Raw genomic sequence first — 26,165 nt, 5'->3', positions numbered from 1 at the left:
CTCTCTTGCTTTTTTGATGATCCAGCGGATGTTGGCAATTTGATCTCTGGTTCCTCTGCCTTCTCTAAAATCAGAATGAACATCTGGAAGTTCATGGTTCACGTATTGCTGAAGCTTGGCTTGGAGAATTTTGAGCATTAGTTTACTAGCAGTGTGTGAGAAGAGTGCAATTGTGCAGTAGTTTGAGCATTCTTTGGCATTGCCTTTCTTTGGGATTGGAATGAAAACTGACTTTTTCCAGTCCTGTGGCCACTGCTGAGTTTTCCAAATTTGCTGGCATATTGAGTGCATCACTTTCACAGCATCGTCTTTCAGGATTTGAATAGCTCCACTGGAATTCCATCACCTCCACTAGCTTTGTTTGTAGTGATGCTTTCTAAGGCCCACTTGACTTCATATTCCAGATGTCTAGCTCTAGGTGAGTGATCACACCATCATGATTATCTGGGTCATGAAGCTCTTTTTTGTACAGTTTTTCTGTGTATTCTTGCCACCTCTTCTAATATCTTCTGCTTCTGTTAGGTCCAGACCATTTCTGTCCTTTATCAAGCCCATCTTTGCATGAAATGTTCCCTTGGTATCTCTAATTTTCTTGAAGTGATCTCTAGTCTTTCCCATTCTGTTGTTTTCCTCTATTTCTTTGCATTGATCACCTAAGAAGGCTTTCTTATCTCTCCTTGCTATTCTTTGGAACTCTACATTCGGATGCTTATATCTTTCCTTTTTTCCTTTGCTTTTCACTTTTTTTCTTTTCACAGCTATTTGTAAGCCCTCTCCAGGCAGCCATTTTGCTTTTTTGCATTTCTTTCTCATAGGGATGATCTTGATCCCTGTCTCCTGTACAATGTCTTGAACCTCTGTCCATAGTTCATCAGGCACTCTCTCTATCAGATCTAATCCCTTAAATCTATTACTCACTTCCACTGTATAATCATAAGGGATTTGATTTAAGTCAACCCTGAATGGTCTAGTAGTTTTCCCTACTTTCTTCAATTTAAGTCTGGATTTGGCAGTAAAGTATTCATGATCTGAGCCACGATCAGTTCCTGGTCTTGTTTTTGTTGACTGTATAGAGCTTCTCCATCTTTGGCTGTACAGAATGTAATCGATTTTATTTCGTGTTGACAATCTGATGATGTCCATGTGTAGAGTCTTCTCTTGTGTTGTTGGAAGAGGGTGTTTGCTATGAACAGTGCATTTTCTTGGCAAAACTCTATTAGTCTTTACCCTGCTTCATTCTGCATTCCAAGGTCAAATTTGCCTATTACCCCAGGTTTTTCTTGACTTCCTACTTTTGCATTCCAGTCCCCTATAATGAAGAGGACATCTTTTTTGGGTGTTAGTTCTTAAAGTTCTTGTAGGTCTTCATAGAACCATTCAACTTCAGCTTTTTCAGTGTTACTGGTTGGGGCCTAGACTTGGATCACTATGATATTGAATGGTTTACCTTGGAAACGGACAGAGATCATTCTGTCATTTTTGAGATTGCATCCAAGTACTGCATTTCTGATTCTTCTGTTGACCATAATGGCTACTCCATTTCTTCTGAGGGATTCCTGCCCGCAGTAGTAGATATAATGGTCATCTGAGTTAAATTCACCCATTCCCGTCCATTTTAGTTTGCTGATTCCTAGAATGTTGACATTAACTTTTGCCATCTCCTGTTTGACCACTTCCAATTTGCCTTGATTCATGGACCTAACAGCCCAGGTTCCTATGCAATATTGCTCTTTACAGCATCGGACCTTCCTTCCATCACCAGTCACATCCACAACTGGGTATTGTTTTTGCTTTGGCTCCATACTTTCATTCTTAATGGAGTTATTTCTCCACTGATCTCCAGTAGCATACTGGGCACCTACTGACCTGGGAAGTTCCTCTTTCAGTGTCCTATCATTTTCTTTTTCATACTGTTCATGGGGTTCTCAAGGCAAGAATACTGAAGTGGTATGCCATTCCGTTCTCCAGTGGGCCACATTTTGTCAGACCTCTCCACCATGACCTGCCCAACTTTGGTGGCCCTACAGGGCATGGCTTAGTTTCATTGAGTTAGACAAGGCTGTGGTCCTAGTGTGATTGGATTGACTAGTTTTCTGTGTTTAGTTTCAGTGTGTCTGCCCTCTGATGCCCTCTTGCAACACCTACAATCTTACTTGGGTTTCACTTACCTTGGACGTGGGGTATCTCTTCATGGCTGCTCCAGTAAAGTGCAGCCGCTGCTCCTTACCTTGGATGAGAGGTATCTCCTCACAGCCACCCCTCCTGACCTTGAACATGGAATTGCTCCTCTAGGCCCTCCTGCGCCCGTGCAGCAACTGCTCTTTGGATGTTTTCTCCTGTAATTGAGCTCTAATCTTACTGCATTGAGGTCAGAAAAGATGCTTGAAATGATTTCAATTTTTTTTGAATTTATCAAGTCTAGATTTATGGCCCAGGATGTGTACTTTCTCTTGCAGAAAAAAAATTAACATAATATTGCAAATACTATTGTGTTCTGTTTTCTGCATTTGTGTTGAAGTAAAGCCTACATTTAACAAAGAGGTTAAATACTATTTTCATTTGACCCAAATACATAGATCTACTGGTTTCTCTTTTGAATTATGTGAAGTCCAGATAAAAAACTTGTGATGGTCTGATTTTTTTTTTAAGCATAAAAACAGATCACAATGCAATTTTATAAAAATATCAACATTGACAAGCCTACGACTATCAAAAAGTTTATTCCTTTCTCTGAGCCTCTAAGAAGGTGACTTGCTCAAGTTTCTTCACCTGGAATATGCTGTCATTATCTGAAAATTTTAAATCATCACATTCTCAAACTCTGAACATGTTTATGTAAGAAAGACTTGTGCGTGTGTGTGTGTGTGTGTGTGTGTGTGTGTTTACTCCACTCTTTAACTTGCTTTGTATGTTGCTCTTGCCAAGTCAGAAGCCAGTGCAATCTCTCCTTGGTTAATTGGCTTGGTCTTTTGCCTTGAGACTCAGAACACTTTTCATTATCACTAAAGTCTATTAATTGTGTACCGAATTTCATAGAATATGTTTTAGAGCTGATAATTCTAGATCATGTCTGACTCTTTATGATCCCATGGAGTGTGGTCCACAAGGTTCCTTTGTCCATTGAATTCTCCAGGAAAGAATAGTGGAGCAGGTAGCCATTTATTTCCTTCTCCAAAGGAATCTTCCCATCCCAGGGATAAAACCTGGTTCTCTCACACTGGAGGAAGATTCGGCACCGTCTGAGCCTCCAGGAAACCCAGTTTTCCCAGAGACATGATGTAATCTTTTAGTTGGTTGACTCAGGTCTTGTTTAAGTTCTAGAAAGTTTTCTTTTATTATTATTCTTGCATTATAGTTTAAATTTTATTTGTTACACTGTGGATGGTGAGAAGATAGTGGGGTGAACATGTTACATTTGCTTCTATTTTATATTTCTATTGCTTTCAATATTTAGCTTTTTGTTCATTTCTTTTCTTTGCTTTTTTTTTTTTACTGTTTTTGTTTATATACTAAATATCCCCTATTATATTGATCATTCCACCCTTACACAAACTGAAATATGTTCCACCCATATTACTTTTTTAAAATTTTCTACAATTTAATTCTTGAAAACAATCAACTCTTTTTCCTTCCTGTTATATACATATCTTTTTTTTTTTTTTTTTGAGTTCTAGGATTTCATCACAGTGACATTCTCTATTATCTGCACATGCTTCTGTATGTTAATTTTTTTTTTTTCTTTTATTTTGGAGAGGATTCATTTTATCACTTGGGAAAAATTATTGCTTTATATTTTATTCACATAAAACCTTTATGTGAATATTGATCAAATTATGTTCATTTTAAGTGTATGGATTGTCCTTGAACAGAAATAACAAATGTTTTCACAGATGTGGTGATGAAGTGAAGTCTCTAAAGGATAAAGTGTACTCTGGAGGACATGGGATGTTTCATTGTGTCTTTTGATTCTCTATATACTCTTTTGTTTTCTAAATTTCTTAATTTCTGGAAGTGTTTCCTACTTTCTTTCCCCTCTAAGCCTTCAAGCATTATCTCATTTCTTGGAAGCAGTGTCTTCTAAGATGAGAAATTCTGGACTCATTACTGTCAAGTCATTGTGTGTTTTTTGTCTATATTTAGTGTTCCAATAATATCAAGTCTTAGACCTCTTCTGAGAGTAAAACCTCTTCTGATCATGAAATATAGATATTTACACACACACACTGCATTTTTTTCCTTACATAAAATTTTTATCCAACTCTCAGTTCCTGTGTCAGCTCTAATTGAGTCTCTGTTGCTTCCAGAGTTTTATTTCCCCACTTATGTATTCATTGGAAATTATACTAATACCTCTATATCTTAGATATGCTGTAGACATGAATAATGGATGGGGACTATCTTTTACTGACTGTTTAAGCAAGATCTACAAAATGTGTTCACCAGGAAACAACAATTTCACATAGAACAAGCTTTTAAAGTTATATTACTAAGTACTGAAAAAAAAAAAAAAAAAAAAGAGAGAGAGAGAGAGAGATAAATTTATGTCAAGTAGGAAACTGAGCTGTTAAGCTCTCTCAAGGATGGTCTCTGCGATTTTTGTTGGTTTATTTGAAACTGAAGCAATCGTTCTGAATTAGCCTAAGCTGGAATGACTAGAAAAAATTTAGATTGGATGTGGGGCTCCCTGAAAATGAGGACATTATCTTGGATAAGGCATCTTTCTTTTGTCAAGGCCAACCTTTCAGAGGGTATACTACTCAAAAGCTTTCTGCTACCAGTAGAAATTTAAAAGAGAGACATTAGTGGGAAATTACACAGCCTTCACTGCTGCACATGGCCTTCATCTAACAACTGATTTGCACCAGTTTTCTTCTTCACAAACTTCTAGATTCCCTCCAGCATCAACTGGCACAATTAACACTTCAAGAATTATATATGGTGTGATGTGTACACTCACCTGAAGGGAGCTTATCAGGACATGGTTATGGCCCTTGTTCTTGGATTGAGAGAATATCATGAGATGTCCAAATGCTAGAGGCAAAATATCATCTTTTTACATCATTATATAACAGCAGGTTATACATAAGTCCCACACCTTAACTTTTTCCATTACTGATAAGTTTAATATGTAGAATCTATCTGATTATAAGTCCAAGGGCAGTAGTGCTTACACTAAAACTTGAAACTGCTGCAATTTTCTGCCTTGAACCCTACTACATTTTCATAGCTTTTGTTCTCCATCATGTACAGTTAGTTCCAAGATTTCCTTGGTGTGTAATATGCTACCTGCCAAACTGGAAAAGGCCTGTAAGATAGTTTGCTTCCTTCTTAATGATAGGAGGTACACACTGCACTATATTTTCTCTGTTTTGGAGAGGATGCCCCACAATCATTTGGCCCCTAAATCTTTGTAGTGTTTATTAGCAACCCCCACGCTTTCTGTGGACCACAAATGTCTTAAAAAGGCCACCAACATATTAGCCACTTACTCACTCAGTATGAATAGCATAATGTTATTGATACAGTAACTTTCAGTGAGATGCCCAGCCTGAGCCTTCTTGGACTATTTTATAGTAAAGGGTGGAAATAATAATTCCAGAAAAAACAAAAACTGAAATTCTGTGCTATTGCTCATTTTAAAGGAAAGTAAACTATTCTGACCTCCCTTTGTAATAGAGATGGAAAAACACATTTTTTTTTTTTTAATTCATAGTCTATATCCATAGACCCAAGGCTGGATTAATCTACCTAGTAGTATTAGGTAGTTAGAGTAGAAAGAAAAGAGTTCAAAATGGCACTCAGAAGAAGGAGCAGTTTAAAAAGCCCTTGAAAGTAAAAAAGAAAGAAACAACAACAACAACAACATGAAATAGACAAAGAAAGAAAGAGAAAAGGCCCGAGAAAAACCACAGCCACAGTAAGAACCTCAGGCGTGGAAACACACCCAAACAGGCTTCCTTCCCGGGTTGACCTTGAACACTCTATTTACGTTCCCTCCCCTGACTGGTCACCAGTACAAACCCTCATTTGCTTGAGGAATAGCCAGTCAAGCCCTAGGAACCACCAAGGGGAAGAGACAAAAAGTATAAAAAAGGAAGCTGAAAGGAGTTGAAAATACTCCTCCAGGAGTTGGTTCACTCTCCTGTCTTGAGATTGTACAGCATGCCTCCTTCTTAAATCTTGCCTGTTTGAGCTCTAACTAGTGTGCCTTACAATTCTTTGCTACGATGAGGCAAGAACCTCCAGAGACTACTACCTGCTTAGTAAATCCTGCCTGCTCGAGCTGTAACTAGTCTGTCAGTCTAATTCTTTGCTTCAAGGACACAAGAACCAAGCAGGAAAAAAAAAAGACCTGGCAGTAATATGACTTAGCTACTGAGCATGTGCGCATCATTTGAAATGTTGGATAATATGTGATAAGTCTGCAGTACTCCACTGTCACCCTCCAAAATACATCTGGCTTCTGCAGAGCTTGTGAAGTGACTTAAACAATGATATAATGAATAATATCATACAAGCATGCTTTGGATCTTCAGTGTAGCACTAATCACCCATTGGGAAGCAGATTGTTTATATTTATCAAAGACTGAGTACAATTGCAGACACTTCCACTTGGTTTTCCCCATTGCCATAGCTCTTGCCCTAAAGTTCAAGAAATCAATGTACACTGTTGATATACAAACTACAAACTATGTATATTCCAATTATTCATTTAGTGCCTGGGAAATGAGCCCTATGAAGTAGACTATGATTATTGTTGCTGTTTAGTCATTAAGTCATGTCTGATTCTTTGCAATCTATGTACTGTAGCCCAACAGACCCCTCTGTCTATGGGATTCCCCCGGGAAGAAAACTGGAGTGGTATCCATTTCCTTCTCTAGATGATCCTTCCAATCCAGAGATGAAACCCATATCCTCTACAATGGCAGGCAGATTATATAATCAATGAGCCATCAGATTGTCAGTTCAGTCACTCAGTCATGTCCAATTCTTTGCAACCCTATAAACCACAGGACTACAGACCTCCCTGTCTATCACCAACTCCTGGAGTTTATGCAAACTCATGTCTACTGAGTCGGTGATGCCATCCAACCATCTCATCCTCTGGCATCCCCTTCTCCTCCTGCCCTTAATCTTTCCCAGCATCAGGGACTTTCCAAATGAGTCAGCTCTTTGCATCTGGTGGCCAAAGTATTGGAGTTTCAGATTCAACATAAGTCCTTCCAATGAACACCCAGGACTCATCTCCTTTAGTGTGGACTGGTAGTATCTCCTTGCAGTCCAAGGGATTCTCAAGAGTCTTCTCCAACACCACAGTTCAAAAGCGCCAATTCTTTGGCACTCAGCTTTCTTTATAGTCCAACTCTCCCATCCATACATGACTACTGGAAAAAACATAGCCTTGACTAGACAGACCTTTGTGGACAAAGTAATGTCTCTGCTTTTGAATGTGCTGTCTAGGTTGGTCATAATTTTTCTTTCAAGGAGTAAGCATCTTTTAATTTCATGGCTGCAATCACCATCTGCAGTGATTTTGGAGCCCCAAAAAAATAAAGTCAGCCACTGATTCCACTGTTTCCCCATCTATTTGCCATGAAGTGATGGGACCAAATGCCATGATCTTAGTTTTCTGAATGTTGAGATTGTAGCAGTCTTTAAAATGTAGGCATAGTCTATTCTCACTAGTACACAGTTCCATGAACAGATGCCAGTATATCATTTAGTGAAGTTATTTTAATGAATGATTATGAGAATGCTTATATATATCTACAGTTATTTCCATGTTGGAGTCTTTCTCCTTGGGGTCCCAAACTGTTATTTCATCAATGAGTTTAGTGTCTTACAACTCGTTTAAGTCTAAAACCTGGGAAAGAAAGGGAATTTTGTATTGAACTAGCTTCCCCATGTCTCTGGATTATTCATCTCAAATTTATTTTGTCTAAATTTAGAAAATCATTTTGGGGTATCCATCAATTCTAACCTTTCAGAACACTGTGTTCTCATAACCAGCCATGCTTTCTGTGGATCAAGTAACTTCTGAACTTCCCATTAATTTTGGCTTATAAGAAGTGCCACAAATAGGAATGAATTTGATTTGGGATAGGGGGAAGAATCCTTTAATCCCAGTTACTACAAATCATTCCATTCTAAGATGACATCACTTATATTCAGTCTGGGGTGTCCGAGAGCCAACCTTGATCTTAGTAATGATGATGCCCTTGCACTAACACTTTTCTTAGAGCTTTGGAAAATGGTGTGTCCTCTAGGTTTTCCAATGAAACATGGGGAATACTATGGGAATATTAAAAATGGGGAACATTTTTTTTTTCCTTCCATGGAAAGGGAACTTCCCTTTTGGCCTTATTTAGACTATCTACCCAAAGACCTCCACTTTTCTAAGCAATTTAACACCTTTTTCTGTTTGCCAGTGAAATCACAACACCTTTTTTCCCCTCATTTACTGAGGACTGTTGCTTTGTTCATGCTTTCAGGTTAATGTGTTTGTACTAGCTTAGCAGAAGATTAACTCCTTGGAAGAAATCTATGACCAACTAGACAGCATATTAACAAGCAGAGACATTACTTCACCAACAAAGGTTAGTCTAGTCAAATCTATGTTTTTTCCAGTAGTCATGTATGGATGTGAGTGTAGGACTATAAAGAAAAATGAGCGCTGAAGAATAGATGCTTTTGAACTGTGGTTTTGGATAAGACTCTTGAGAGTGGCTTGGACAGGAAGGAGATCAAACCAGTCTATCCTAAAGGAAATCAATCCTGAATATTCATTGGTGACTGATGCAGAAGCTGAAACTCCAATGCTTTGGACACCTGATGTGAAGAATTGACTCATTTGAAACGACCCTGATGCTGGGAAAGATTGATGGTGGGAGGAGAAGTGGAAGACAGAGGATGAGACGGTTGCATGGCATCACCAACTCAATGGACATGAGTAAGCTCTAGGAGCTGGTTGGTGATGGACAGGGAAGACTGGCGTGCTGCAGTCCATGGGATTGCAAAGAGACAGACACAACTGAGTGACTGAACTGAATTCCTATATCCCATAAGAGTGTTCCAATAACAGAAACCCCTTATCCATTTTTATATCTTGCCTCCTACAATGTGGGAGACCCAGGTTCCATCTTTGTCTCTTGGAGAAGGAAATGGCAATCCACTCCAGTATTCTTGTCTGGAAACCACATGGATGGAGGAGTCTGGTAGGCTACAGTCCATGGGGTATCAAAGAGTTGGACACGACTGAGCAACTTCACTTTCTCTGTTATCCAGCATCAACAGAATCGAATTACAGCTAAATTCTCCTATAATGTGCTAGTTCACGCTGGCTGGGTTCTGTAACTCCCTTGGGGAATAACATTCTTCTTCTCTTATTTGGTCACAATAACCTGTGGTAAGTCATTTGCTACTGTCACACTAGCTATGGCGTACAGGTTAAGAGAGGGTATGAGGAAGATAGGGATTTTATTGCAATTTAATAGTCTCTGTATTAATTTTAAGGAAGGGAGTATGTTAATTTTTCTGATTTGTAGTCAGATGGATTATAGATTGCATCACTAGTTCCCGTAAGGGAGTGCACTAATTTTGAACAGGGAAGAGCAGCCTACTTCTACAAGCTCAGGCAGTTCATGAAAATCTGTACAGCCTAATATTCTATGAATGACAACTTAGCTTACCAAACCTGGTTTGGATTAGAGTTGTGTGTTCTTTGGTGCTTGATTACTCTTGCAATTAAGTTCCGGGGCTGGTCTTCAGTTACTCTTCATTTCTCTCATTGCAGATTAGAGCTTCTTCATATTGGGTTGGCCAAAAAGTTAATTTCTGTTTTCCATAACATCTTATGGAAAATCTAAATAAACTTTTTGGCCAATCCATTATACTACCAAGGAGGTCTTCCAGTTTTTACAGTTGGCTTTTAATGGCTTTTATCCATTTCAGTTTTAGCTATCTTCACCAAGAACACTGATAGTGTCACCACTAAATTCTATTGGACCAAATAAAGCAATCCTTTCCAACAGCATAAAATACCAGCAAACCAGGATAAAAGGCTTTATGTTTGCAAGGCTACCTTGTAACAGTGGTCCTTTGTTTGGCCCCTGCCATCAACAGTGGGGCACTCACCACAGGCAGGTCAGTAGGTCATTCAACTCTTAAATGCCATTCCAGTATCTGCTTTGGGGGCCATTCCTTGTGGCAAATACCATGAGTTCAGTTTTCTGTGATACAGACACCGAAACAGAGATTTGCATTCAGGAGTTGTATTAGGGTGATTTGATAGATGGAAAGAAAGAAATCATGTCTGGGTAGGAAATTGAGAGTAACACAGTTTTAGTGAGAGTATCAGATGAATCTAGGGGCCTTCTAAAGCTGGGCTGAACAAACAATGTTGTTCTGAATTAAGTCATCAATTTGCCACATTGATCCAATAATGGATAAGGGTAAACCAAACAGTGAGTGTGACCTTGCATGAGTTTGTTCCCTTCAGCCAGGTTATCTTCACAGGGGATGCTGAAAGTTAAAGGCTTTCTGCCAGCAGTAAATCCCAAAGCTGTGGAATAAATCCTTTATACCTAGAGAATAATCTGGGTAGCTGCAGCATTGTGATGTAAAAATATATTCAGACTTTTAATATAATAAAAGATTAATTATAAATATAAACTATACACTGAGAAACATTTCATAGGAATGTTAAGTATAAGATTCAGTTCAGTTCAGTCGCTCATTCGTGTCCTACTCTTTGCAACCCCATGAACCACAGCATGCCAGGCCTCTCTGTCCATCACCAACACCCGGAGTCCACCCAAACCCATGTCCATTGTGTTGGTGATGCCATCCAACGATCTCATCCTCTGTTGTACCCTTCTCCTCCTTCCCTCAATCTTTCCCAGCATCAGGGTCTTTTCAAATGAGTCAGCTCTTCACATCAGGTGGCCAAAGTATTGGAGTTTCAGCTTCAACGTCAGTGCCTCCAATGAACACCCAGGACTGATCTTTAGGATGGTACTTATATGCAGAGTACATCATGAGAAATGCTGGACTGGAAGAAACACAAGCTGGAATCAAGATTGATGGGAGAAATATCAATAACCTCAGATATGCAGATGACACCACCCTTATGGCAGAAAGTGAAGAGGAGCTAAAAAGCCTCTTGACGAAACTGAAAGAGGAGAGCGAAAAAGTTGCCTTAAAGCTCAACATTCAGAAAACGAAGATCATGGCATCTGGTCCCATCACTTCATGGGAAATAGATGGGGAAACAGTGGAAACAGTGTCAGAGTTTATTTTTGGGGGCTCCAAAATCACAGCAGATGGTAATTGCAGCCCTGAAATTAAAAGATGCTTACTCCTTGGAAGGAAAGTTATGACCAAACTAGATAGCATATTCAAACGCAGAGACATTATTTTGCTGACTAACGCCCGTCTAGTCAAGGCTATGGTTTTTCCAGCAGTCATGCATGGATGTGAGAATTGGACTGTGAAGAAGGCTGAGCGCCGAAGAATTGATGCTTTTGAACTGTGGTGCTGGAGGAGACCCTTGAGAGTCCCTTGGACTGCAAGGAGATCCAACCAGTCCATTCTGAAGGAGATCAACCCTGGGATTTCTTCAGAAAGAATGATGCTAATGCTGAAACTCCAGTACTTTGGCCACCTCCTGTGAAGAGTTGACTCATTGGAAAAGACTTTGATGCTGGGAGGGATTAGGGGCAGAAGAAGAAGGGGATGGCAGAGGATGAAATGGCTGGATGGCATCATGGACTCGATGGATGTGAGTCTGAGTGAACTCCAGGAGTTGGTGATAGACAGGGAGGCCTGGTGTGCTGCGATTCATGAGGTTGCAAAGAGTCGGACACGACTGAGCGACTGAACTGAACTGAACTGAATATCTAAACTTGCATATTACTATAATAATAGCAGCTAACACACTGAAGAAAATACCTAGATACATATATTTCTTTGTATCATAAGACACATTGGTTATCTAATCTACAAGCCACATCTGGAAGAAATGTGTATTTGTGGACCCTGTTCATTACACTACCTCCAGGGATTGAACAGACATAAACTGGCTTTAACCCAAATTACCTTGTGTTCACATTCTGCTTCTGAAAGTCAGTTAACATGGATAGATTCCTTAATCATCTTTCACTTGATAAATATATGAATGTTACACAAAGGTGTTTGCATAAATGTCACCAAGAGAATCTGTTCTACTAAATGGCATATATATATATCCTTATCTTGAAATAAGCAGTGCATGAAATTTGCACATTGCCTAATATATTTTCACTTTGATAGTTCAACAATCCTTACAGTTTTGAAAACAGCATATTGACATTTCATTAAGACTTTAGAATCTAAATAGAAGAGATTAGTTGATCTGTTATCCAATTAAGTCTTGCTATGAATACACAGTAATTTTATAATTCACATTTACTTTTACAAATGTCACAGGTCAAAGTTCAAATCAATATCATTATGAATTTATTATACAAAATATTTCTTGAAAAATTTTAAAGTCAAAAAGTAACTGAAATAAAGGACAATATGCTAAGTATAATGAGAGTTGTAAATAACAATCCTGATTACTAAGCAGAAATAATTTGTGTGGTACTTCTGAATATGAGACTTCCTTGGTGGCTCAGATGGTAAAGCATCTGTCTACAATGCAGGAGTCCTGGGTTCGATCCCTGGGTTGGGAAGATTCTTTGGAGAAGGAAATGGCAACCCGCTCCAGTACTCTTGCCTGGAAAATCCCATGGATGGAGGGGCCCGGTGCAGGCTACTATCCATGGGGTCCCAAAGATTCAGACATGACTGAGCGACTTCACTTTCTGAATATTAACTATTCTGATATACACTGTAATCCTCTTATGAGAGATTTTCATACTTTTCTGATACAAATGACACACTTATGAAATTCCCTCTGGACCATTACTAATTTAACAGAAAGAGAGTTTTGAGGTATTTAATAATCTCAACCAAAAGTATATTCTTTGACACTAAAGGAGAATAAGAAGAGGCAAGCAATTGTTATAACACATTAGCAGTATTAAAATATAATGTGAATCTCAGTAGGCAATACTGCTGAACTATTATGAGAAACAAAATAATGTCTATATATTCTTTAATTTTAAAACTTAAGGAATTGATTATTGTGGTGACATCCTGTAATTTTACTGCAACATAGCTGTAGACATGGTCAAAAAATGATGAGGATTTTTTTGAGTCAAAAGTTTATGACATTTGAAACTGTGTCTCCTTTGAATAATTTGTAAAACAGGTTTCTATAAATATATGAAGATTTCATATGATATATAGTTGTAGGGAATTTATAAGTATATAATAAATAAATGACTGTATTTGAAATATGAAACATTACTGACATTGTACTCTACTTTTTAAAAGGAAATAATGCCTGCTTTCCAAGTCCAAATTATAACCCCTTTACATGGATGTTTTTCCTGGTTTCATGTCCTAATTACACCTATGAGGTATGTTATATATGCATGTGTATAACTGAACTTTATTTGATAATATATTAACTACATATGTTTATGTACTTACATGTATTATAGATCATGCCTGATATATATTTATGTTTAGTCTGTAGATACAGGCATAGACAGAAATATAGATTATGATACAGATTTCAATTGAAGTTATAGGCATAGAAAATTAGAATATTTCACTTACAATTTTTCCTGCAGAATAAATAGTATTTGTGGATATATCTATCTATATTTAAAGAAAATTTTATAAACAGCACCTTAAATGTCTTAAGAAGCCTCTGGATTTTATAAAAAAAATTGGAATAATATCTTTCATTTTCTTGGGAAAATGATACTGTTTTATGAGTTTTTAAATCACTATCATACTTAACAATGAAATGATAACTTTGGGAAATATATTTTTACTTAAAATTTTCCACTGTTTTAAGCTTTTAAAATACCTACTCAATGCCTATTTAATTGTTCACAAGTGAATAAATTTCTAGATTGACTATTAATATTTGTCAATTTATGTTTTAATCTAACAGATTGGATCATGGATTAGTTTCACAATCATGACTCAAACATTGCCAGGTAAGACCTAGGTTTACTAATGATTGAAGTAGATACACCTTTAGGAGAAGTGGTTTCTGAGAACAAATTGCTGTACAAATTTCAGTACTAACTGAAACTAGGCATGTTTGCAATGGGATTTTTTTGCCTTTATTTTTATTTTGGATTTTTTATCAGTATAAAATTATATTGAAACATTGTTTACTATGCATGTCTGTATAATTGTGATTGCGTGCTTGTGCCTAGTCACTCAGTGTGTGTGACTCTTTTGCAACCCTATGGACTGTAGCCTGCCAGACTCCTCTGTCCATAAGATTCTCCAGGCAAGAATACTGGAGTGGGTTATCATTTCCTCCTCCAAGGGATCATCCCAACCCAGGTCTCCCACATTGTAGGCTGATTCTTTACTGACTGAGCCACCAGGGAGACTGAACTGTGGTTAATCCAAACTAGAAAATGTAGTCCAAACATATTTATTAAGAGACAAGTTTTTGTTAAAAAGAAGTGGTAATAACACACTTCACTTCAAACTCTCTCATGTATCCACACAGACTTGTACATACTGTGCCTTCAAGTGTTCACATCCATCTGTGAAGGGAAGGCTAGGGGCATGAATGTGTCACCTTGAATGCTGGTCATTTTAACACACAAAGAAGTTAAATTGTAATAAACTCATTTTATTAGAAGGGATATATATTATTTCAATTTCATTCATTCTTGTTACACTGTACAAAAATGTGGATTAGAATTTATGTGATTTGTCTTATATGTATATATGTGTGTAAAGGAAGTGTTTTATATACATAAGAAAAACTATTACTGAAAAATTCAAATGTATTTTAAGAATTTCTTCTTTGGAAATATTATGTGGCATTGGGGTGTAAAAAATGTAGAATTATGTCAATTTCTATATTTTTATGCTTATTCAACCATGCAGTATTGATAGGATGTATATGATGCTAGGTAATATAAATAAGGAAAAATTGATAGAGAACTATATGACACTTGGGAAATATTTTAAGAGCTATTATTTTTCAAGCATAACTTGTTATGTCCATAATAAAAATAAAAAAGAAACAATATTTTTTTTTTCTTCTAGTTGGGATTTTTACACTTCTGATGAGTATCCAGATGTCTCTGTGGGCACAAAAGAAACATAAGATTTATCTGAAGAAATTCAATTCTTATATGCATAGGAAATCAGCAATGATTCCATTCATACTGTAAGAAAAATGTGATCTTATCTCATGTACAGAAAAGCAGTATAGTAACTCACTAAATGAAATTTGACAAAAGATAATTGTCTATTATGTTCCATAAATTCACAAACAATAGTATTTTTGCTTGAGTAAAAATACATAAGAACAAAATTTTGCTGAATTTAGAGTAATAAACGAGGAAAATGAAAAATTGAAATTATAGATACAGCTAATTGAAAATAGCATCCAGTATGTTTGCAAGGGACTGATACTTGAATGAGATGTTCTTACTTCATTAAATCTTTCATAATACTATTGGCTTAAGAAAATTTAAAATATTTGAATTCTATAAAGTGAATATTGCGATATTTCAAAAACTTGAATTTTACATATTATTTTGAGAGTGATTTTTTCTTTCTATTCAATATGTTATTGAGAAATTTCAGATGTCTTGAAACTATTATGTCAGTAGTTCAATTTTACCTATATTAAAAGTTAAATATTTGTAATTAGCCATGCATCTTGGTAATCCATAATATACATTGTATATCATTTTGGAAATACAACATTCAAAATATTTTCTAGACATTACTCATTAAACATTTGAATATACTATGCTGATATATATATATTTACATATAGATCATGTTTATATGTGAATATAGAAATAGATATATTTCAAATAGACAATATGTGATGATGAGGAAAGTATGCATTAGAATGTTGAGATTAAGAGTGGAAAGATAAAGTGAAAGTGAAAGTGAAGTCACTCAGTCATGTCCAACTCTTTGCGACCCATGGACTATAGCCCACCAAGCTCCTCCATCCATGGGATTCTCCAGGCAAGAATACTGGAGTGGGTTGCCATTTCCTTCTCCAGGGGATCTTCCTGACCCAGGGATCAAACCCAGGTCTCCCACATTGCAAGCAGACGCTTTTAACCTCTGCAGTAAGAGTGGAAAGATATTTTCCTTTATTTTCATGTTTTTAAATTTCTATGTCTTCTCAAATACATGTAGTGAGTGTAAGATTGTGCATGTAAATATGCAAATATACTTTGACAAAGAGATGAATTATATTTTAAAAATTAAATACATTTAGTTAAAAGCTTAAAGGAAAATTTTATTCATATTTAAATTGGGTCTTTTTATACTGGTTAATTTTTAGAGTCTTTCCAGTTATTGGATATAAATGTATCTAAATAGATAGATAGGTAGACATACATATATCAAAATATCATTATTAAAGCTCTTAGATATTTAGATATTTGACAAAATATTCTTGGTAAAGGTAGGTCTAAATGCATTTTGTAGGTGTTTCTTATTAAGACATGTGACCAACTATTCAAGAAATCACAAAATCCTCTATTCAAAAGCTTTACTACTCCCAGGTGCACCTTATTAAAATATCTCAAAACAATATAACAGCATATTTTAATATTTGTTCAGCATAACAGCATGAAATCACACTTATTTGCAGTAATACTCTACTCCAGATATGCTGCTGTATTTCCAAATAGGTGAATACTTTCATCTTATAAATGCAACTACATTCTCAAATTCTAAAATTCTTGTGTGTATATATTTTCAATAATTGTGATTTTTATGTCAATGTAAAGATTATGAAGATATCAGCAAGTGAAAAATTCTATGCTTTAAACAGAGAAAGACAAATAGGCCTCATCTCTACTTTGATGGACAGGGAGGCCTGGCGTGCTGTGATACATGGGGTTGCAAAGAGTTGGACACGACTGAGTGACTGAACTGAACTGAACTATGAATGTTGGAGCAGACTCCTGAGAGTCCCTTGGACTGCAAGGAGGTCAAAACAGTCCATTCTAAAGGAGATGAGTCCTGGGTGTTCATTGGAAGGACTGATGTTGAAACTGAAACTCCAGTACTTTGGCCACCTGATGCAAAGAGATGACTCATTTGAAAAGACCCTAATGCTGGGAAAGATTGAGGGCAGGAGGAAAAGGGGATGACACAGGATGAGATGGTTGGATGGCATCACCGACTCAATGGACATGAGTTTGGGTAAACTCCAGGAGTTGGTGATGGACAGGGAGGCCTGGCGTGCTGTGGTTCATGGGATTGCAAATAGTTGGACACAACTGAGCGATTGAACTGAACTGAACATATATTGTCACCATCAAAGAATATGGGATTGGTTAAAAATAAGTTGCACAGTCTGAGAAAGGAACAATTTAGATGCTATCATCAGCCATATCAACTAGGAAACAGAGTTGCTATATGACCACTTAACAGGGCAGTGTTAGTCACTTAGTTCAGTCTGACTCTTTAGGTGTAGCACTAATCACTAATTAAAATAGGCAAATTGCCAACATCCATTGGATCATTAAAAAAACAAGATAATTCCAGAAAAAAAAAATCTACTTCTGCTTCATTTACTACACTAAAGCCTTTGACTGTGTGGATCACAACACTGTGGAAAAGTCTTAAAGAAATAGGAATACTAGACCACATGAGAAATCTGCATGCAGATCAAGTAGCAACTGCTAGAACCAGACTTGCAACAATGAACTGGTTTCAAATTGGGAAAGAAGTACGAGTACATTAAGGCTGTACATTGTCACCTTTCTTATTTAACTTATAGGCAGAGTACAGCATGGGAAATGCTAGGCTGGATAAAGGACAAGCTGGAATCATGATTGCTGGGAGAAATATCAATAAACTCAGATATGCAGATAACACCACAGTTATGGCATAAAGTGAAGAGAAACTAAAGAGCATCTTGATGAGCATGAAAGAGCATATTGAAAAAGCTGGCATAAAACAAACCTTCACAAAACGAAGGTCATGGCATTAGGTCCCATAACTTCATGGCAGATAGATGGGGAAACAATGGAAACAGTGACAGACTTTATTTTGGGTGGGGTTCCAAAATCATTGAACATGGTGACTGCAGCCATGAAGTTAAAAGATGCTTGCTCCTGGGAAGAAAAGATATCAGTGACCTAAATAACATATTTAAAAGCAGAGACATTACTTTGCCAACAAGGTCCATCTCGTCAGAGTTATGTTTTTTCCAGTAGTCATGTATGGTTGTGAAAGTTGGATCATAAAGAAGGTTGAAAACCAAAGAATTGGTGCTTTTGAAGTGTAATGTTGGAGAAGACTCTTGAGAGTCCCTTGGACTGCAAGGAGATCCAACCAGTCCATCCTAAAGGAAATCAGTTCTGAATATTCATTGGATGGACTGAGGCTGAAGCTGAAGCTCCAATACTTTGGTCACCTGATGTGAGGAGCTGATGCATTGGAAATGACCGTGATGCTGGGAAATATTGAAGGCAGGATAAGGGGAGGACAGAGGATAAGATGGTTCGATGTCATCATCGACTCGGTGGACATGAGTTTGAGCAAATTCTAGGAGATAGTGAAGGACAAGGAAGCCTGGCGTGCTGCAGTCCATGGGTCACAGAGTTAGAGGAAACACAGTGACTGAACTGAACTGAATCATTCATTGGGATGCAGCTTGTTTATATTTACAAAAGAATGAGTGCAATTTCAGAGGCTCCACTTGGTTTTCACCATGGCAATGGTTCGGGCCCTAAAGCCCAAGAAATCAATTCACAATGAGGTTATGCAACTTACAAAGTGTGTATATTCCCTTATTCATTCAGCGTTTGGGGAAATGAGCCTTATGAAGTATTGGACTATGTTTGCTATTGCTGTAATTGCTAGTCATTAAATCTTGTTGATTCTGTGATCCACAGACTGTAGCTTGCTAGGCTCCTCTGTCATTGGGATGTCCAAGGCAAGTATGCTGGAGCAGGAAGCTATTCCCTTCTCCAAGTGATCTTCCTGACCCAGGGATCTAACTCATGTCTCCTGCATTGCAGGCAGATTCTTTACCATCTGAACCACCAGGGAAGCCCCGATATAACTTATGAGGATAAAATACATTGTTAGTAGAATTAATTTAATTGAAAACATATATGAAGACAACTCCAATGCTTTGGCCACCTGATAGGAAGAACTGACTCATTTGAAAATACCCTGGTGCTGGGAAAGATTGAAGGCAGGAGGAAAAGGGGACAACAGAGGATGAAATGGTTGGATGGCATCACCGACTCAATGGACATGAGTTTGAGTAAGCTCCAGCAGTTGGTGATGGACAGGGAAGCCTGGCATGCAGAAGTCCATGGAGTCACAAATAGTCAGACACAACTAAGAGACTAAACTGAACTGGTAAAGATAATTTTGGTTCTCTACATGGATACATAGGCATGGCTACTACCTCAATCTGTATAGTCCTGTTAAAAATTATCTACCGTGATTGTACTAAATGTCCTGTTTCACATGAGCAGTTTTCTCTCAGGCCATTTCTCCATTATTTTACATTAGAATGCATTTACTCTCCATTTCTATCATTTTTGTGGAACATACCATTAATAATAAAATAAAAAAAATTTAAAAAACTTAAAATATACCATTACTGTTTGATATATACAAATATACCATGAGTCTTTCTTCTGAGATAGATCTATGAACTAATGATTAATGTCCAATAATATTTTCATAAACGGAGTTATCCACTCATTTATTTGGTGTTTAGTAACTCTCTTCTATTAACACAAATCTATGTGAATCAATTTAAGGGATTTTCAGGAGGCTAAAACAAGCCAAAGTAGACTGGAGTTAGTTTTTCAAATAAACCTGCCTCTCTTAATGTAGAATTTACTAGGGATTCTCTTGCAGTCCAGTAAGCTAAGAATCCACAATTCCACCTCAGGGTGTATGGATTTGATTCCTGGTCAGGAAATCAAGATACCACATGCCACACAGTATGGCTTAAATGTAAAAAATAAAATTAAAAAAAAAGAAATGCTAAAAAAGTCAAAGTAGGAATTATTATGTCTTTACTAATAAAGGCCCTATTCCAAGCAAATGCTGGAGATATTTTTAAACAGCAGTAAGCAGAATCACAATTCACAGATCTTAGCCTCTACCTCCAAATCATTTTATGTAACAATTAGAATGCCTGCAAGCTATAGCTTCTGTCTTCAATTTGAAGTATTAGAATGGTAGCTAATATCTTTCACTGAAGTTTTATAATATAGGTATTCAAGATTTAATGAATTAAAGTTACAATTTTCTGACAGATACTAGATTTGTAATTACATACAATATTAAAAAGAAGCATCACAGTTAAATTTAGTCATTGATAGCTAATTTTTAAATAATTGTCTGGAATAATACTTTTTCAACACAAAAGTAAAAAAAACTGAAAGTGTTTTTAAAATGCCACATCTTCATCTTTTACACATTTCTTATAAAAAGTAGCTGAAGAGGGAGATAAATCAAAAGAAATACAAAAGAACTAAACTTGAATCAGCTGCTACACGACTTCATATTATCATGACCTTTGGCCTTTCTTGATCACCCTTTCATCATTTCTACCTCAAGTTGCTACTTTAAATATATTTTTAATTTGTTTTCATATTTTTAAAATTTCTAAGTTTAAATAAAAATAGACCCTTAGCACATTTTGCCTTTTAGCAAAATATTGTGGAAACATTCTCTAACTCATACACAGACAGAAACAATAATTTTTAGCAATATCATTTCTTAAAAGATACAATACAAAATGGAAGCATAAAATCTTTTTAAATAGATGAAATATAGTCTTATTTTTCAAATGTGCATCCTCAATTTTACTTCTCTTTGAAAAATATTATGCTTAATATTGAAGGGTAATCAAATCACAAAATTCAACATTTTGGTTGAATATCGTGCATACTGACTTTTACTCTTCTTCTAGTAATTAAACTTATTTTCTGGAAATTTTAAGGTCAATTTTGAGTAACTATCAATACATGTTAAATTTTAGCAGTTGATGTATTTCAATTATAATATCTGTGCTAATAAAATGACTTGAAAATCAATAATGAGGATTACTTCTATTTTTATTTTAATAATAATAAAAAAACATTGTAGTTTCTCCTGGATATTAGAGGTGATTATAACAAATGTTACTTTATAAGTACAATTAAAGGCATTTATGCAGCTTTTGCATAATTATAATAATTAAAAACCATTTATTTTAAAGGCTGCTTAAAAGTTAATTTTCACCCAGGTGCATACTGAAACCTATAATTAGCTTTCCTTCAGAGGAGGTTTGATCATGGAAATGTACAAAATCATTTTTGGGGGCAGAAGTTCCTTGCTAAAATGGGATTTTGGTTTTTAAAGGTAGCTTGATAAAAGTTTTAAAAATATGTAAGAAAAATATACTCAGAAATACTTTTTAAAATGAATGTATAAGCATAAAAAATTTATTTTCTTGGTGATATAGAAGTAATATTTTTATATTATTTGACTGAGAAATGACTGGTACCTAAAATTTTTACTTTTTACATTGAATATAAGATATGTTCACAACAATGACAAAGCATAATTTTCTGTATATCCTATCATTCTACTAAACCTGGAAATAAATGTTATTTCTATAATGAATTCTTACTTACAATTCATTTTTCTACTTGCTATACATTCACCAAATGATTTATTTTCCAAAAGCTCTCTCATACTCCCTGGCAGGATTTCTAAGTGGATGGAATTGTTATATTTTACCTAATCATCTCTTGGTTAATTCAAGAAAAAGTACAATAGGATATATAATACTGATGAGTATTTTTTAATCCAAGTACTGTTACATTAAAAATAAATTTATAGGAAAAGAGTAAGTAATTTATGAATTATTATTGTTAAATATTATACATTGGCTAAGGTTTTTAACCTGTTTAGATATGTGGTTTCTTTTTATAAAATGAGATGTTTGAGGTAAGCAACCTATAATATCCTTTCCCTTATAGGGAATGGTCATAGAGTCAAGTAATTTTCAATTATTATTACTTCTAAAATAATATAACATCTTTGTTTGATTTATATTACTGGTTTTTAGTTTTTATACAACATACTGTCAAGTAATTTGTTAAAATAATTATTGGTATTTGGTTTCTGAGAAAATAGTTCTGAGCCCTTCTGAATAAAGTAAACAGGGTTTCTGGTTTCTTGAAACTTCATTTAAGAGAGAAAATGAGAACATAACAATCAAGTGAGTAGCAAAGTAAATTTAGACTGTGATCATGTTATAAGGAAATGAATTATATGCTATGACAGAGTAAAGACTAATATGAGGGGCAGGATGAGACATATGGTGAGACCATGAATTTCCTCTCTAACTGGGTGATCTTTCAGCTGTCACTTATAGAGTATTTTAACCAGGTGAAGTATTGCTGGAAGAATGTCTGAGACAAATAAAACTGATTTATATAAGGCACTGATACAGGAAAACCTTGGTGTGTTTGAGGATCAACAAATCACCCACTATAGTTAGAATATACTGAGTAAACTGTACTGGGTTTGGAGAGATATTGAGAGGACATGCATAACTCTTAGACCAGTCTGGATCTAACATTACTTTGATGTATTATTTTAGAATATTCAAATTTGTCAGAGAAGATAAGAAAATGAGGAGTTGGCACATTAAAATTTGCATCAAGATAATTTTAAAGAGGACAGTATAGTATATATATATTAATTCTAACTAAGAAAAAAAATATATGCTGGGTAACAAGCATTACAATGGAATCTTTTAGAAATATGCTTTTAGATATGCTTTTAGAAATGTGATATTCTATATCTCTTCTGGAAAATTGTTATCGGTAAAAGAGATGACATAGGAATACATTTAGAAGAATCTAGTAACATTTAATCTGTTTTCAGATTATTCCAGGAAAAGAATGCTCCAGCATCCCAGAGGCCCCCTCCCTGCAACCCATTCTGCTATCTTGTAGTTACCACTGACCTCTCAAAAAAAAAAGTGAGCATGGCTTCTAAAAATATAGACTAACTGTACAATTGCTGTGATTTATTCGTTTTTTTTTTTCATTCAAAACATGCAAGATTAATAAACATTATCATATGTAGCTTTGCACAAACTCTTCTAGTTGTTTATTTGACATCCTCATCCCTTTCAACATTTGCATCAGAACTCAATCACACTGGTACCCTGATCCCAACCTTTAGAACTGTGAGAAATATTTCTCCCCCTAAGGTACTCAGTCTATGGTATGCTGTTATAGTAGCCCAAAATAATGAAGATGCTGAGCTCATTTCCCAGCCATATTACATATAGTTATCCCTTTCACTAATAAATGAGAATAGATTAAAACATGATTTATTTTATCTCAGTTTGAGATTCTCTTTTTTGATGATAGGTCATAGTGACCTGCACTCTAGCTAGGATGAAAAGACAAAAATGATGTGCAATATTGCTTATATTAAAAAGAAATATAGTAACCTCTCTCTACTTGGCAAAACTTTTCCAGCTCCAACATCTATATTCTTACTTCCAAAAGTATCTATTCAGTGCACATCTACATTTACTACTTATTTCCATTCACCCAATTAGCATCTCCTTGTTTAATAGTAATATTCAGGGTTTTCAAATTTCACAAGAATAATTATTGCTTCCTTTTGGGGCTTTGCCATCTTTGTCTTCTCAAAGGCACAGAGTTTTACCTACCCACTTGAGTAAGGCATGTCTTCTTATTCTTCCATTTCCTATAAAAATGTAAAATAGTCACAACTTTATTCATAATTTATTTTTATAGCAGGCACAGGAAACATATAAGTATAATATATAGATAAAATATTCCTTTGTGAAACATATCTCTGTAATTTATAGACACATATTTCAAAAAGAAAAACAAATCTATGTATTAACATGTAACAAAATCAAAACAATGAGAACAGCTAACATTTACTGACCATCAGGAACTACATATTTTAATTTACTAAGCTTCAAATATTCATAGTATTGTTGAAGACACTAGATTTTAAGAGGGTCTATATCAGTGGCTTACAAACGTGGTGCTTTTGTTCCCTAGAAAATATTTTTATGATATTTAAGGTATTTTTGATTGCTATGACTGGGAGGTTACTACTGGAAACAACAGAAAAGAATCCTGAAGTGCTGCTAACCATCCTTCAATACATACGATACACCTCCTCCAACAGCCCTCAATATGAACAATAAAGTATTACTTGGTTGAAAATGGCAATAGTGCTGTCATTGAGAATCTCGGCTATATAGGATTGTTAAACTGTCCACAATTACACTGTCAGTTATTAGTAGAGCTGAAATAGGATTGTCATTGTTAAGTCATTAAATCGTGTCTGACTCTCTGCAACCCCATGAACTTTAGCATGTCAGGCTTCCCTGTCCTTTGCTGGTGCCAGGACAGGTGGGAGCCCCAGGAAAGAACCATGATTCTGAATTCACAATGTTTAGAACAGTGAATCAGCCAGACCAAAACCTCTCCCTAGAGAGAAGCACAGCATCAAGCAGTGGGACCACAAGAGGAGCATGGAAAAGAAGAAAAACTTTCAAATCTATTCTTGTGATAGACTGAGCCAAACCTGCCTGTGAGTGTTTGAGGGTCTCCTGTGGAGATGTGGGTCATCAGTGGCCTGCCATGGGGACACGGGCACTGGCAGTAGTAGTCCTGGGAGGCACGTGTTGGCATAAGACCTCTTCTTGGAGATCTCCAGGAGCCCTGCCATAGAGCCTGTAGACCCCAGAACTGGGCTGCCTCAGGAGAAACAACTAACAGGGAGGGAGCACAGCCCCACTCATCAGCAGACAATGAGATTAAAGAAATATGGATAATAAGTTGGAAAGTATAAACTAGCAAACTGGTCCAAATTGTCCTGAAATTAATCATAGGGTATATGAGAAATATATAAAACATAGTCATTATAGACTTTAAAACAATCTTCTATCATTACTTAATGATCATGAAAAAGCAAAAACAAAAATATGTAATTGTATTTAGGATTCAAGAGGTGAAAGCTATCAATATCCACAAAATTTTCATTTGGAAAATCCCCCAAACTATGTAATCCATAAGCATCAGCAATAGGCACAACAGTGCATTTGGTGATTTTCTATATTGATACCAACTGTGCAGTTTCACTTTGGCTTCTCACTTCATGAGCGAAAAGTTATGTTACATATCTAGACCTATGTTATTAGAGGACTTTCCAGTTTTAATAGATTATCCTGCTAAACTGATTTTTTTTTTTTTCTTTTTGTGCTGGTGATTGAAAACCCAGTACCTGAAGTCATCCCACAACCACAGAAGATCTTGATTACAGTAAAACCTTCTCATTTTTGCATACTGCCAGCCCTTGGATCAACTGGAACATTTCCACATTTTCCACCAGTATATCTGTGTTGGTCCAGAAGATATGTTTATTGATTCATCTGTGCACCTTTAACATTTGAAATGTATAATTGTCATAAATAAAGTAACCTCAATACTATCTAACAAATTTCATCAAGAGAAAAATTGAAAGCAAATTATTCATCTAGCTATTTTGCTATTTAACATATTTTGGTTTAAAAAGCTGTTTCCCTGGTTAATTCTCCACACCTGTGATCAATTAGAGAAGAATAGGTACACAAATACTTTTAAACTTTGAAGCCCTGACTACAACTACTTGTCATTATTTATTAAGCACTTACAACTTAATTAACATGTGGATTCAAGTTTATAATAAATGTAAGTAAGACTGGTTCCAAATAGGAAGAATTTGTTGAATTTATACAACAACTGTGAGTCTGCGTGAACTACAGTAATTGGTGATGGACAGGGAGGCCTGACGTGCTGCGATTCATGGGGTTGCAAAGAGTTGGACACGACTGAGCGACTGAACTGAACTGATGCCCCTAATAATAAACTATCATATAACACGAAGCATATAGTTACAGAATACTAGATACAGATACAAACATTTCTAAAATAATAAAGATTTCATTATCAGATTTTATAATGAGTAGAATGACTGGAATGGATGAA

General features: G+C 35.9%; 1 protein-coding gene across 1 annotated transcript in view; it reads left to right on the top strand.

Annotated features, from left to right (window-relative positions):
• TECRL (trans-2,3-enoyl-CoA reductase like) overlaps window positions 1-25,570 on the top strand; it is a 150,931-nt gene extending 125,361 nt beyond the window's left edge. The window contains exons 10-14 of the mRNA XM_052642112.1: window positions 13,420-13,505; window positions 14,051-14,096; window positions 15,175-15,298; window positions 23,026-23,122; window positions 25,420-25,570. Coding sequence (XP_052498072.1) covers window positions 13,420-13,505; window positions 14,051-14,096; window positions 15,175-15,298; window positions 23,026-23,122; window positions 25,420-25,455 — 389 coding nt within the window. The 3' untranslated portion in view covers window positions 25,456-25,570. The remainder of the gene's footprint in view (window positions 1-13,419; window positions 13,506-14,050; window positions 14,097-15,174; window positions 15,299-23,025; window positions 23,123-25,419) is intronic.
• Window positions 25,571-26,165: the final 595 nt, after the last annotated feature.

The sequence above is a fragment of the Budorcas taxicolor genome, chromosome 6, assembly GCF_023091745.1.
Source record: "Budorcas taxicolor isolate Tak-1 chromosome 6, Takin1.1, whole genome shotgun sequence".
Lineage (NCBI taxonomy): Eukaryota > Metazoa > Chordata > Mammalia > Artiodactyla > Bovidae > Budorcas > Budorcas taxicolor.
This window is presented reverse-complemented; position numbering and strand designations above follow the sequence as displayed.